The sequence below is a fragment of the Rutilus rutilus genome (genome assembly GCF_951802725.1).
Source record: "Rutilus rutilus genome assembly, chromosome: 23".
Lineage (NCBI taxonomy): Eukaryota > Metazoa > Chordata > Actinopteri > Cypriniformes > Leuciscidae > Rutilus > Rutilus rutilus.
The window spans coordinates 12,007,772-12,023,249 of NC_140233.1; the positions used below are offsets into that span (position 1 = coordinate 12,007,772).

At 37.0% G+C, this 15,478-nt stretch overlaps 1 protein-coding gene across 2 annotated transcripts; it reads left to right on the forward strand.

Annotated features, from left to right (window-relative positions):
* Window positions 1-933: 933 nt before the first annotated feature.
* Window positions 934-14,565, forward strand: dnajc24 (DnaJ (Hsp40) homolog, subfamily C, member 24). Of its 2 annotated transcripts, XM_084397209.1 has the most exons (6): window positions 934-1,001; window positions 1,097-1,204; window positions 1,510-1,621; window positions 7,139-7,277; window positions 12,913-12,981; window positions 13,067-14,565. In XM_084397209.1, the coding sequence occupies exons 3-6, from the start codon at window positions 1,514-1,516 to the stop codon at window positions 13,198-13,200; spliced, it is 450 nt and encodes a 149-aa protein (XP_084253335.1). In that variant the 5' UTR covers window positions 934-1,001; window positions 1,097-1,204; window positions 1,510-1,513; the 3' UTR covers window positions 13,201-14,565. The 2 variants fall into 2 exon arrangements, with proteins under 2 accessions (XP_084253335.1, XP_084253334.1); XM_084397208.1 differs by having other exon boundaries at window positions 945-1,204.
* Window positions 14,566-15,478: the final 913 nt, after the last annotated feature.

Sequence of the window (15,478 nt, forward strand, 5' to 3'; positions counted from 1 at the left end):
TTACATGCATCAGTAAAACAAGAAAACAAACATCTGTTATTGTGCCTTATACATCTGAAATGTCAAACAAAAAAAAATATTAATTGCTTCATAATAAACCTAAATTGAGTAAACATGCCTTGACAAACAATCTGTTTTCTCTGTTACATGTGGCATCTTTCACAGTGCTCATTAAAGACTTTGTTAATTAGCAGCTGGAGACAGTGGCTGAGGTGTGCACAGTGTGATTTTTTTTTTCTTTCTTTTTCTGCCCTCTGTAGACTATGACACACATGATATTTTAGATAATTCCCAACACAATTAACAAACATCCACCAACTTTTCTCGCAACCCTTGTCACAATCACATATGCTACCATACAGAAGTGTTTTTTTTTTGTGTGTGTAATTTTGTCAAAGCAAAATATTAATATTTTATGACATCCCATTATAATATAATGTTTCCTTTCCTTTCCTTTCCTTTCCTTTCCTTTCCTTTCCTTTCCTTTCCTTTCCTTTTTTTTTTTTTTTTTAGCTCAGTTCTGTATTTGAACAATAGGTTTAAAAGATTTGCTTTAGGATTTTGCAGGTAAATAAAGTAGCATTAGAATTTATGATAGCACTTTATCAAAAGTTACCAAAAATATTTTCTGAATTTCAATATTTCTGTCTGCATGTCCAGTCACCTGTTTCCACCCCTACTTATAATCCCAATATAAATGTGATTAGGAACCGTTCTGGAATACATTTTTGTTATTCATTAATTTTTCCGACTAAAAAGTAAAAAGGGTCTAATTTAAATACATTCTGAATATATTAGCAGCTTTCGCAAGCTGTAACTGTTTGCTTCCATGCCAGCTCTTCTCTGTTTCCATCATCGTTTCCATAGATGCAGCATTGCGCCCGCTCTCGTGTTTCTCTCTAAAGCATCCGTGTAGAAACGTTAGCTTGAGGAGTTCCGCCATTTTCGAAAGCAGTGAAATGCTCAAAAATACACATTAAATTGTTCAACTACAAACATAAGTGCGTATTATTGTTGATGTTACGCAATTTGGCTAGTTCAAAACTCTTTCAGATGATAAAATATGATTTTATTAAATCATCCGTGTTTCTGTCAGTGCGTTAAAGAGCGAGGCAAACCCTCACACTGGAGGAAGCAGCATGGACTGGAAAGGCCAACGCTGATGACAGCTGCATAGAAGCGGAGAAAACGCCTTCATTTTAGGGTAGGAAGCGAGACAGTTCTCTTATACGATATCATCCTACAATATATATGTTTATCTTACTTTTTATCGCTTTGTATGCTTTTTCACTAGTTAAATGTGACGTGCTGTACATCCTGCCAACAGACTGCTGAAGACAGACTGTCTTAACTGTTTACTATTAATTAATCATTACTTTTAAAGAGTAATAAGGTCAATATGAATGTATGCATGTTATAAATTACATTTCAACTAATCGTCCTGCACTTACCATTTGTTTGGAACAAACAATTCATGCTTTCCTCTGTATTTTTGTTTGTATTCTGCAGAATTATGGCAGATTCCTGTGGTCTACATAAAGACTGGTACTCAATACTGGGTGCCTGTCCAACAGATGACATACAAGAACTGAAACAGAAGTATCAGAAGCTCATCCTCATGGTAGGTACTCAGCAAATGTTCCCATACATCAGTGGTTCTCAAACGGGGAATTATTTAACGTTAAGTAAGTTAACAGAAATTGCTGAATCAAGCCATGGGTCTTCAAATTGTACTCGGAGTCTGAACAGGTCAAAACTGTTCCCGTCTCCAATTGTTTTTTCTCACTTAATTCCAATACTGCCTTGTCACTGAGTGGTGTGTATCATATGAAATAATAATATATAACTATAATATAAATATATATATATATATATATATATATATATATATATATATATATATATATATATATAAAAGTATACTTTTTTTTTACTAGGGTGTATATATATATATATATATATATATATATATATATATACACACCCTAGTAAAAAAAAAGTAGGCTATACTTTATTGTATTCGAAATATATTCCCTTTTTCAATAGTACATTGCAAATATACTAACAAAAATTGTACTATCTTTAAATATATTAAAGTATATTAGCACTTAAAGTGAAAAATCTTTTCTAAACATATATTTTGGTACATTTTAACTGTGTGCTGGAAATGATCATTGTAAAAATGCATTGAAAGTATACTTCCAAAATACATTATAGTATAAAGTAGTATTTTGGCCAAAGTATAATTAAGTTTTATTTGTCTAATAATGTACATTTGTTATTGAAGACATGCATACATTTGGTATCCAATATGCAATTTGTAGTATTTGGAATAAGCCAAAGGTATTAATGAGCCTATACTAAATTAATTTCAAAGACACTCGTAATGTACTTGTAACACAAAGTACACTTTAATATCACTAATCAAGCATGTAATTAGTCCCCACACAGGCATATACCTAAAGTATACTAAATATACTTGAAGTTGGTCCAATGTAGTACACAAAAGTACACTAAATACACTTAAAGTTATGCTTTACTACAATTTAATTACAACTAAAATATACTTAGTACAAAATTAGTTGTTTCAAAGTAGATTGTAGAATATGGTCATGCAGAATAAGGCATTAATATGTGCTAATAAAGTACTAATAAACAGCCAATATCCTAGTACCGGTAATATGCATGCTAATAAGCAACTAGTTAATAGTGAGAATTGGAGCCTAAACTAAAGTGTTACCGTATGTATGTATGCATGCATGCATGTACACACACACACACACACACACACACACACACACACACACACACACACACACACACACACACACACACACACACACACACACACACACACACACACATGCATAAACACACTATTCATTACAGGTTTTTTATTTTATTTTTATCACTGATACTCTTTAAGTTTTGAATACTGTATTGGAAAACAGTGGGCCTTGGAGTCAAAGAGACTGAGAACCACTGCCATTAATGTTATTTAATACACAATAAGTGCTGCATGTTATGCAGTGCATGTCTACTGATAAAATTCATACCGAGATAAAGATTATGCTCGATTCTCCCATCAAAGTTTCCTCCTAGGGCAAATTGTTCTTGCTAAATACGAGCTTTGAAAATATATGCACAATTAATCAATGGCATCAGTATTTCTCATTAATACACATTGCAGGTTGATTTATCCCAGTCAAGTTATACTTAAGCTGATTTGTTTAATCCCAAACCCATTTTAATTACAGCAATCTCATAACACCAGTCGATAAATCAGGATGTGTGCCGTGCAATTTGTAGAAGCAGTTTGAAGACTCCATTCCAATGCCTTACGCAATATACAGCAGGAGAGTGATTGATAATGAAATTGATAATAGTTCAAGTTTTTTTTAACCTGTCAAAGTCAAATGAATCAGCATCTTGTGATGGAAAAGCCATCACGTATTGGTTTCTTCGTATTATAGCCAGACAGTTGGGCAGGAGTCAGCTTACTGATTCAGAATTCAGCGTTGCCATTGTAACCTCAGGCTTAAAGCAATCTATACTGCTGTATTACTTAGGATTACTGTTTGCAGTCACAATGTCCTGCCTCATTCCTTCATTCTGAGATCAGCCTGACAGTAGGTGGCAGTAGTGTGATGGTAGTAGCCTTTGTGCTTCGGTCTCTCTCCTCTCTCCATTGAAGCAGAAAGCGGCTGCAGGCAGAACACCAGAGCCCAGCGGAGGATGTGGCAGTGCTCCCTTCGCAGCCTCTGAGAGATGATGATGTATTGTTAGAGCTGGCGAGTGCTCCAAATTGCCCGGCCCTTTATATTGTGTTCCTGCTCTCCAAGCTCCATTAGCCCCAGTAAATGAATATTTTACAATGCGTGCAAAGAGACAGCAATTAAAGCGTGTAACTCCAGAGGGGCAGGAGGATGGGCTGCTCTAACAGAGCTCCAGCCTCTCGTTGTGTTATGTATTTATGACAAGTACCTGAGCTATACAGACTGGAAATTGTAGAGTAACACTGTAGTAAATGGGTGGTATAACCACATTAGTGTTTGTAACATTGAGTCAGAATGTATCTTAAGAAGGCATTGGAAAGCAGTATAGTAACACATTCAAATGTTAAATCTTATAGGTATATATTCGAGTCATGTGACAATCTGATTTTGATTTTTAAAAGATGGGCCCAGATTATGTACAGCATGGAACAACTTTGGGATTTAATTTTGTGTATTTAACATTACTACAGTTCAAAAGTTTGGGATCAGTAATATATATATTTTTTAAAGAAACATTTTTTTTTTTTCAGTAAGGATGCATTAAATTGATCAAATGTGACAGTAAAGACATTTATAATGTTACATTGTTATTTCAAATAAATGCTGTTCTTTTTAACTTTCTATTAATCAGAGAATCCTGAAAAATATACAAATTATCATGGTTTCCACAAAAATATTAAGCAGCACAACTGTTCAACATTTATAATAAGAAAAGTTTCTTGAGTACCAACTCAAGGGATCGTGATCTTTCAAAAACATTCAAAAATCATACTGACCCCATGCTTTTGAACACTAGTGTTTGCATGTAATCTAAATCAAATCAATAATGAAAAAATATTTTATATATATATATGTATATGTGAAAAAAATAAAATAATAATAATCATTCTTAATACAAGGGGCATTTTTTGAAGAAATTTAAATGTTTTTTGCACCATGTTTAAAGTTTGTTTTTTAAATGCCTAAGCTTCGCCCAATTAAAAATATATTCATAAATTTGTACTTTTTAAAAAATTGTGCATTTTCAAATTCAGCCCACAGGCGCTCAATCAAACGCTCTGTTACGACAGACCTGAAACTCAGTTCACAGGGACTATCTATTTGACAAAAGACTACCCAGGGAGATGTTTGTGGAGCAGCAGTATGTGCTTGCCAGGGCTAAGCTGCACTTCACACCTGTGGTCCTGACTCCTCGAGCTCACCTACAAAGAGTAGAGGGAAGCAAAACCCTATCTCCGATTCCGCCACTGGGGAGAGAGTCTAATTCTCTAGCAGAATCTGGCGTCCTGCTGGAGGTAACTGAGAAATTGTGCTGCCAAGCTTGCTCAGCCATTCTCAGGGTTCAGGACCGGAGCTGTTTTTGCTTTTCTGTGCTGGCTGAGAATATATTACTTTGGGAAAGGTGATGGTTCAGATTGCCACACCACAGAAATAAAAAGAACAAATCTAATATTTAAACATATAGCTAGCGTAGTTTGTCAATGTTTTTGCGGATGCATCTTCATTACCATTATGCGTACTAAAATACACCCCAAAATGCCTTACAAATGGGTGTCATAATGTAGACTGATTTTTTTTTCCCACCAACGTGTAACTTTTTCATGTTGTGAATATTTTCAAGCATTACATTATGTAGTAGGCTTTGTTTTATATTTTATAGATATTCGGTTAACACCTGGCGCATTATATTATACTGAATTTCCAGTGTTATTCTAGATGGCTACGCTGATTTAAAGTTTCACTTACGGCTCAAGATTTCACCTTAGCTATTTAGCTTTGGTCATTCTCTGATCCTCTGATCTGAAGCATCCTAAACACAAATCGATTTAATCCTCTTAGCTGGTATCCTGTGCCGTTCCTAATCTTAATGTCTTTTTTATTCTGGTACTTTTAATTAAACTGAGATTTGAGCGAAGAAGGATGCTTTCCTTGCATTTTACCAACTTGAAATTCTCCTCAGAATGTAATGACGGCATGTGAAAGCGCTAGTGCTGGAGAACATTCACTCCCAAAAGCCTTCCATCAATTGGATGGCCTCAATGAATGATTTACGTCAGTATATTTAAGGATCTTTCAGTTAAAGTTCATTGGCCCCTCTTTGTCATATTTGAGAGTGGGCTGCGAGGCGGCAGGGCGCTGTCTTTCACCCGCACTGTAAAAATGACAAGAAATGGTTAATGATTCAGGATGATCAGGAAGTTAATTTTTGGCTTGTTGCTGCAGTTGCTTTTCTGTTCCTCTTCTCATCGCATTTTGACCACCCATTAACAAAGTGAAAACAACAACAAAAACACAAACAGAGAAAGGGGCGAGGAGGGAGGGAGGGGGTGGGGGATGAACGGGAAACAACGGAGAACGGGCACCCTTAAATTTTAATTAGTTTTAAACTTAATTGCTTGAAATGATTAGTTGAATTCAGTCTTCCTGTTGCTTAAAATTACAAATATAATCGCTGTGGACAGTAATTGGCTTGCCCCAGATTGTCGGTTATTGTAGCCCAGTGTCACCCCATGCATCATTACCCGACTTTGGCGGCAATGCGGCTTCTGAACTATAGCGACCATACAAAAACACAAACATACACACATGCAATGCTGTGCTCGCCTGTGCCAGAGCATAATCAGAGTTTGGTTGAATGCCTGCTTGAAAGGATCTAAGTTGTTTTCCGTTTGCCCCTTTCAACCTTGCTCTTCTCCAGTGGGCGAATGAAGTGCCCCACGGCTCAGCTGACCCTCAACCCCCACTAATCGATAGTCACAGCCCACGATCTGTAGATTGCTCAAGGAGAATGACTCTATACTGTAAGGATCCATCTAGGCCGGGAGGGACTGTCAAAATAAATCCCTAAAGCTTCCTTTAGGGAGGCTGCATTAGACTTCTGGGTAAATTTTTATTTTATTTTGGCGAAGCTGTGATGTTACGGTAAGATCTGTCATATTTTAGGACACAAAGGGGGGATCGCATTAGTGTTTTTGGCTGGAGGAAGGAAGCGGCCTTTGCCCTTCTAACTGTCTACTCTGTCCAGTCTTGTCATTGGAAAGACATATCTGTCCTAACTGATATATATTTTGCACCATTGTCCGTATTAGTGCCCATGGTCTGCCTTCTCTGGTAAACTGTCCAAAAGCACAGCAAGTCCTTCAGCAAATTGCCCATTAATTTGCGTCAAGGCTTGACACCATGTTTACATTTTTATTATTCTACCTTTTGTATCTTCAATCATATTGACAGTTTCTGTTTGTAATCTGTTTCTGAAATCTGACTTAATAAAAAAAAAAAAAAAGGGTTTTACATAAAATTACATAAAACTGTCATTGGTTATCATTTCTGTCAGTCTTATCACTCTGCGTTTTGATTGGCAGTTTCACCCGGACAAGCAGAGGCTGGACGTGTCAGAAGGGGAGGCGGAGCAGCACTTGCAGAGATTCATTGACGTCGACCAGGCTTGGAAGATCTTGAGTAATGAGGAGAGCAGGAAGGAGTACAACCTCCAGCTAAGGGGTGCGTTCCCTCCTGTCTATCCTCTTATGCACTTTCAGTCTAATCCTTCTAAGGACTGAAACTTTACTAAAGTGTATTTGGAGGAATTGTGTTTAGATGGGCTATGCTGTATTGAATTTCTTAAATGCTAAGTGACCAAAATATCATAGAGACATGGGTGTTGTTTTCTAATTAATTACCTAGCAATGCCCTAGCAACCACCCAGAATACTCTGGAATTTCATTCAATATTGAAACTAGACAGTTTTTGGAAGAATTATGTTTACATGCAATGGACTTCATTGTATCGAATTTTGGAATCTGCATCAATGGTATCGCTCTTTACAACGTCAGATTCATAATGGTAATTAATATGATTAGTCTTTTGCTTGACTGTTATCAAACAGCTAATAATTTGTTGCTAATGTTACACAAACCATGTTCCCGTTCACATCTCAGTGTAAGACAGCTGTCTTTTAAAGGGTTAGTTCACCCAAAAATGAAAATTCTGTCAGTATTAACTCACCCTCATGTTGTTCCAACCATGTAAGTCTGAACTGAGATTACGGCGTTCTTCTTCTACTACTAACTTACTTGTTACTGGCTGCTCACTCCTAGGGAGTATTACGGCCATCTACTGTAGAAGATGACGTCCCGACATCATCGAGACCTAAATCACAATAAGTGTCGAATTCAATAGCTTACATACAGCGCGCGTCTTCCTCTGCTTATAAACAGACCGTTTTGCGCTTCCGGCAATGTCGGGACGTCATCTTGTACAGTAGATGGCCGTAATACTCCCTAGGAGTGAGCAGCCAGTAACAAGTAGTAGTAGAAGAAGAACGCCGTAATCTCAGTTCTCGCGCATGCGTCCTGGCGCTCCCGTGAACTCTCTTCAGAGGCCAACATTGAAGAACACTAATAGTTGGATAAAGTCGTTATTTTTGTTGTTTTTCCGCACAAAAAGTATTGTCGTCGCATGATAAACTTAATGTATAGCCACTGTAGTCACTTGGACTATTTTAACAATGTTTTTAATAACTATTCTGGGCCGGCGAGTTTCGGTCCCTCTGAAAGCCTATGGAGGAGTGAGACAGCTGTCAGATTTCATCAAAAATATCTTAATTTGTGATCCGAAGATGAACGAAAGACTTACATGGTTGGAACAACATGAGGGTGAGTAATTACTGACAGAATTTTCATTTTTGAGTGAACTAACCCTTTTAACAATCATCTGAAACGCTTTGAACAACTCAGAGCGTCGTCCGTGGAGAAAGGCATATACTGTAGTTCATCATAACATCATAATATACACAATACACTTGTTATATTGCTAGATTTACCCGATTTTTCATATCAACAAAAAACATACCGGGATAACCTGGCATCTCTCGAGACTCCCCTGCTAGTTCACTGTTAATGATATGCTAAAGCCTACCGGCACGTTGACGTGATTGGTTATAAGGTTGTTTGTGACGTCAGAAACACCAGCGATTTCAAAACCGCATTATTGAGACTGTCTTTTTTTCCCCCCAGTTTTTGCCGTTTTAGACATGGAATGAGCACTTTTGGCTTGATAATTTGTCACATAGCAATGTCATATCAACCATCCATAACAGTCTAGCACTGATGAGTACAGCTCACGTTTACCCTGAAAAATAAAAATTCATCATTCATTTCTGTTCATTGTTGATCATTTATTAAGAGCATAAAGCAGCTTTGTCACTAGCCCTTTGGCAAAGTAAAATTGTCTGAAATATTTAAAATACCAAAGGAAGGAATGAGAACCGAGCTGTTGTCTTTGGTCTGGACAGATGCTTCCTTACAGAAGAGCGTAGCTAGAATTGTGGGTACTAGAGGAGGAGGGAAATAAAGAGAGAGTGCGAGAGAGAATGTAGGTCAGGTCTGTCACACATGGCCAGTTCTTACATGAAGTGATAGTCTGCTTCTCTCCTCTCTCGCCTAAGGAACAAGCTCCCCCTAGCCCTCCATTAGGACCTTCAATAAGTGTACATCCAGGGTCCTGTGCGCCATTAACTGGGGAGCTGTGGCATCGCCTTTAGGGGGGAACACTTTGCACAGCTACTTGCTAACGTAGATCGCCACAGCCACAGAATTGACATTTAGAGCGTCCACAGAAAAGCCAGGCCTCGTTTAGGCTACACATGCAGGAGTGCACATGCTCCTCATTTAAATGCAGTGACTTTATTTCAGATATCAGACACGCTTTGTTTTGACTTAATTTGCAAGTATTAAATGACACATTATTTTAGGTTACAAAACTATTTTTTTTTAGATATTATAATAATTATATTAAATGTCTCTCAAACTGTATATTATAAATTTAGGCATACAATTGATGTAAAGCAGATGTTTCAAACTATACGACCATCATGTAAACAAGTGTGTTATTTCCTATATAGTAGAGCTGCACGATTCTGGATAAATTGAAAATCACATTTTGTAATTTAATTAGAGGATCTGACAAAATATTAATTGCTGCAGACTATTGAAAATGTTTAATTAATTTGAATGAATTTTTTTTTATCGGTTTGAATAAATGATTCAACGACTCGGTCATAAAGACTTGCTGATTCAATGACTCGCTGATATTACCAATTATTTTATTTTTAATTTTTTTTGTCAGTCTATATTGCATACATTGACTGATATTTAATTGTATGTGTGCTCATTTCCTCTATTTTTACATTAACATTTTCTTTGCCATTTTCTAATGCTCACTTAAAGTTAATGTTTTATAACACTAATAACACTGTTAAATGTAATCTTTAGAAAATATTAAAATGAATATAATTTTTGGTAGAAAATATTAAAATGAATATATTTTTGTACTGTAAATTATAATTAGGATAAATTAACCTGTAGCATTTAAAATGATTTATTTTATTTTATTTTTATGCAAATAGTGTACAATTTATTTTTAAGTGACTGTTTATTGGTCATCTTGCTCATAACATTAAAATAATTATTGGTTTGTCGGTATTGGTGCAAAAAAAGAAGTACACAGTAAACTGTACAGTTATTTATTTATTTATTTTGTCTAATTTATGTAAACTCTCAATTTAACTCTATATGTTCTGTTTTAATTAAGTTTGAGATTGATTCTGGCCAGCTCAAAGGATTCACTAATCCCTAACCAACTTAAGTAGCCTGCCCTGCAGTCATTCACTGGACACTGAAATGTGTGTCAATATTGACCAGACAAGGTTTGATGTCAAATACTGTGGCCTCTATTTAAAAGGCCACGTCTGGTTGGGTTTATCTTTTGCAGTTTCAAAAAATATATTTATAGTATTTATAAATATTCATGCACTCTACTTATCAGCAATGTATTCAGTTTTAAATATTCATGAACAGGGTCTTATTTTGTGAGATATAAGGAGAGATAGCATTTTACTTGTGGTTACTGTCATAGGAATAAGTCTTTATACCTTTCATCAGTTTACGCATCTCTGACTTAATGACTGAGCAGAAATGCATCATTCGTAGCTGTACGTTCGTAACTGGAGGTTATTCTGGGGTACTCTGTATAGAATGAGGTAATTAATCAAATTTTTATGTTGCATAACTGAAATCTTCCCATCAGTTTAGGTTTTCACTAAATATTATATCCGAATGTTATTCATATTCTTGAGGTGAATGGAGACACATCGGACTGCTAATTTCAAAGATGGAGCTTATTTCATTGTCTCAAGTTCTTTTTTTGCACCTATAAGAAATTAATGATAAAAGTTAGTCGCCAGAAATGGCACGTGATGATAAAACGTTGCATTCAAACCTGTTAATTGCCAAGATCTCAGACACTATGCCAGAAAGGGACAAGAACCGTTACTTGGAAGTGTCGTGTTCCTGATTCCTTAATTCATTAGGAAGCAAAGAGATCTAATTTCATACTCGGCCTCTTGACAATTAATTGTCATATTGCATTTTTTCACACATGGTTTTAGTTTCAAATTCACTTATTAGCAGCCTTTAAAGCAGAACCTTGTGAAATACCCAGTATTCCCTACTTTAATATTCAATGAATATTTTAAGACAACTCATTTGTGTGTATTCATAGCAGCAGTAGGAGACATGAAGGCTTCGCTAGGGCACTCTAAATGACCTCAGATGACTTTGCAGCTTCCCTTCTAAATCTCTTATTAGTGGAACAGCAGCCTAGCAATCCTCTGTGATTATTGCTTAAATATTTCAACAAGCAAGGATTGCTCTGGAAACTTTTTACTCTTCCAGACACTTTTTTCTGCGAAAGCTCAAAGGTTCAGGATGTGGCTTGTTTTTTTTGTGTGTGACATAAATTCAATGTGGTAATGAAACACAACTTTCAGAGTAATCTTATAATATACACTCACCTAAAGGATTATTAGGAACGCCTTCAGAACTGCCTTAATTCTACGTGGCATTGATTCAACAAGGTGCTGAAAGCATTCTTTAGAAATGTTGGCCCATATTGATAGGATAGCATCTTGCAGTTGATGGAGATTTGTGGGATGCACATCCCGTTCCACATCCCAAAGATGCTCTATTGGGTTGAGATCTGGTGACTGTGGGGGCCATTTTAGTACAGTGAACTCATTGTCATGTTCAAGAAACCAATTTGAAATGATTCGAGCTTTGTGACATGGTGCATTATCCTGCTGGAAGTAGCCATCAGAGGATGGGTACATGGTGGTCATAAAGGGATGGACATGGTCAGAAACAATGCTCAGGTAGGCCGTGGCATTTAAACGATGCCCAATTGGCACTAAGGGGCCTAAAGTGTGCCAAGAAAACATCCCCCACACCATTACACCACCACCACCAGCCTGCACAGTGGTAACAAGGCATGATGGATCCATGTTCTCATTCTGTTTACGCCAAATTCTGACTCTACCATCTGAATGTCTCAACAGAAATCGAGACAACATTTTTCCAGTCTTCAACTGTCCAACTTTGGTGAGCTCGTGCAAATTGTAGCCTCTTTTTCCTATTTGTAGTGGAGATGAGTGGTACCCGGTGGGGTCTTCTGCTGTTGTAGCCCATCCGCCTCAAGGTTGTGCGTGTTGTGGCTTCACAAATGCTTTGCTGCATACCTCGGTTGTAACGAGTGGTTATTTCAGTCAAAGTTGCTCTTCTATCAGCTTGAATCAGTCGGCCCATTCTCCTCTGACCTCTAGCATCAACAAGGCATTTTCGCCCACAGGACTGCCGCATACTGGATGTTTTTCCCTTTTCACACCATTCTTTGTAAACCCTAGAAATGGTTGTGCGTGAAAATCCCAGTAACTGAGCAGGTTGTGAAATATTCAGACCGGCCCGTCTGGCACCAACAACCATGCCACGCTCAAAATTGCTTAAATCACCTTTCTTTCCCATTCTGACATTCAGTTTGGAGTTCAGGAGATTGTCTTGACCAGGACCACACATATTAACATTAACATTGCACAGTACTGTATATATTTTTCTTGTTATCAGTGAGGTATTAGTCATAATGTATTGCCTTCCCCAGTGTTATTGTAAATGCAATGCTAAAAGGACTGGTTTTTGATGAAATACTGCTTTGTTCATGATAGAAAGAGAGCATATGGTCTCATTTCTTGCTTTATCCTGGATTGATCATCAATTTTACTTCCTCTTCATATTACAATTCTCTGCAGCACATGAACTGAAACAGAGCTGGCCAGTGGACGCCCATATAACACTAGACGACATGAACTGGGATTGTGGTTAGTCAGAACCCTGTTCTCAAGCAACTTATAATAATATATTATAAATATGGGTTATAATTATAAAGCATCTCTTCTGTTTCAGACACTGAGTGTTATACGTATGACTGTCGCTGTGGAGGAGAATTCATCTTAGAGAAGGAAGACACGCAAGAAATGGAAACGGTTGTGTGCTGCAATTCCTGTTCGCTCAGCATTGAAGTTAAGAAGGTTACATGACACTTTTGGATACTTCAGGCTAGTTTCTTATTGGACTGTTATTTAACTCTTTTCCAAAAAGGGACTTATTCTATGTTGTGGATTTTAACAGGAAGTCAGCCCCATTCATAACTGAGCCTGACACTTAATACAGTATGAGAAATTATTAGTTTTTTCAGGAACTGTCTGAATTTTTCATCAGGTGGAATCAAATTTGACAGTATACAGAAATTAAAAGACATTTCTTTCTTAAAGCTATTTTTTTTAATGATCTCCACATACATCCTCAAAGTGACCACATTGTAAAAACCTTCCCATTATCCTTTTTTTCTTGTGGAACTGAGCAGCATATTTCATTTCATTTACATGTACCTTTATCAAGTGCATCACCAAATAACTGTTTCCAGAATTGGGTCACACTAGACTCTCACTGTCACAGAAAGCCCTTGGTTGTTTCCTCTGAGCTAGACGTGCTCTTTTACAGACCAGACGTTTACTGAAATGCTGTTTGTTCCCCAGCCCCCTCCTTTCACTGCCCTGTGTTAGCGAGGACCGGGCGGGCGGCTCAATAACCTCTTAGCTCTTGTTAACTTTGTTTGCATGTAAATAAATGCACTTTTTTTCCTCCTCCAACAATGAAGTCACAAACTGCCTCCACACATCACTGGTCTAAAAAGGCCCTCCAGTTAATGATGAGCTTTTCAGTTTTCTTTCGAGCCTTATTGTTCTCCGGTCCACTCAATTTTGAGGGGGGATCCGCAAGGTTGTGGCATTGGAATAGGGTCATGGCTTTATTAAACTTCGAACAGTCATTAGGCTGTTTGCTAAAATCTGTCGTCCCATAGTAGAAACAGCTTGATCGGGGCAAAACCACGCTTTTCATCAATGTCCTGAGGCCTGAACCGAGGCTAGACCTGCCAGTGGACCGGCAATGGACCGAACTTTAATCGACTGTGACATCAATTACGGATAATCTCATCACTTTTGGAGAGTGGGCTTGTCAAATCTCTAATTAAGTCCTCAGTTCCCCCTATATGTGCAGACAGGATCAACAACACATTATAGTGCAATGATGGACATCATCATTCTATTTTTGAGGGGATATAACTTTTAACCTTGCGTGCACTTGTGGGTCTGGCCAGGCAGTTGGGCAGCTGTGTTTCTTTGAATAAATGTCCCTTTATGTCGGTGACTGTAAATGATGAAAGAATCATAATAATTCATAACAATTTGCATGGTAAAGATGTGTATTTTTAATGTTCTAGTCATTACTTGAGTGAACTGTATTTTTGTATGTTGGCCAACTGAATTATTTCAGCGAAAGAATTATGTCAGAAAGTTCATTTTCAGGTTAGAAAATTAGAAAGCTATGTAGTTTTATAAAAATATTTTTTTTTTGAAATGTATATTTTATTGGATATTGCAATTATTTTTTCTGGTAAAAGTTTGGAAAAATATTTAAAATGTTATTGAAAATTATTTGCAGACACCTCACCAGGACTATGGGTGCAATATGAGTTTTTTTGTTTTGTTTTAGGTACTGACATGTATTTCTGGCGGAAATGACATAACTATTTAATTCGAACCTTGTCTCTCTGTTGTTTGGTGACTGTTCTCACGTTATTTTCTCTGTTGACATCTGTGTGAACGGTAACCCAAAACCTTTGTCTAACTAAGCAAGACTTTCACTGATCCCGGTTCTTGTTCGCAGGTAGCTTTGAAAAGAGTTTCCTTTAATGCAAAGCCTGCACTCCAAGTAGCTGGAAGATAGGACCCTTTTCTTTGAATGAACTTTCATCACCTTTTTTGCTCTCATGGTTTCTCATTTAATGCAGGCGGTTGGACAAAAGAGGAAACCTCCCTCCCTCTTTTAACTCCTCTCAGCTCAAACCTTTAAAATAGCTTGTCTGTTTTGGACAAGGTTGCATATTTGCTTCTCATCTCAAAATTTTCAGAGGGGCCAGCAGGTGGGAACCCTGGAGGAAGATGGCGGAGAACATTGTTTTGTTTTTTTCTTACATAAAATATTATAAAATCTCAAGCCATTATCCTTATTCATTTTCAGAATTCTGAAACCATATTCTACTTCCCAATACTTAAACTTAACAGCTACCTTACTAACTATTAATAAGCAGTTATTAGGAATTTATTGAGGCAAATGTCGTAGTTAATAGTGAGAATTGGACTAATCCAAAGTTTGACCAAATTTGTATTAATGTAGATCTACGTTTACTCTTTTACATGCTTTTTACAGAAGTTTATGTTCATATTGATGTTTTGATATTGAATAGGAGATATT

Coding starts and splice junctions, on each gene's coding strand:
- dnajc24 (XM_084397209.1), top strand. CDS start 1,514: ATGGCAGATTCCTGTGGTCTACATAAAGACTGGTACTCAATACTGGGT. Junction 1,622..7,138: donor ATCAGAAGCTCATCCTCATG/GTAGGTACTCAG, acceptor TTTGATTGGCAG/TTTCACCCGGACAAGCAGAG. Junction 12,982..13,066: donor CGACATGAACTGGGATTGTG/GTTAGTCAGAAC, acceptor CTTCTGTTTCAG/ACACTGAGTGTTATACGTAT.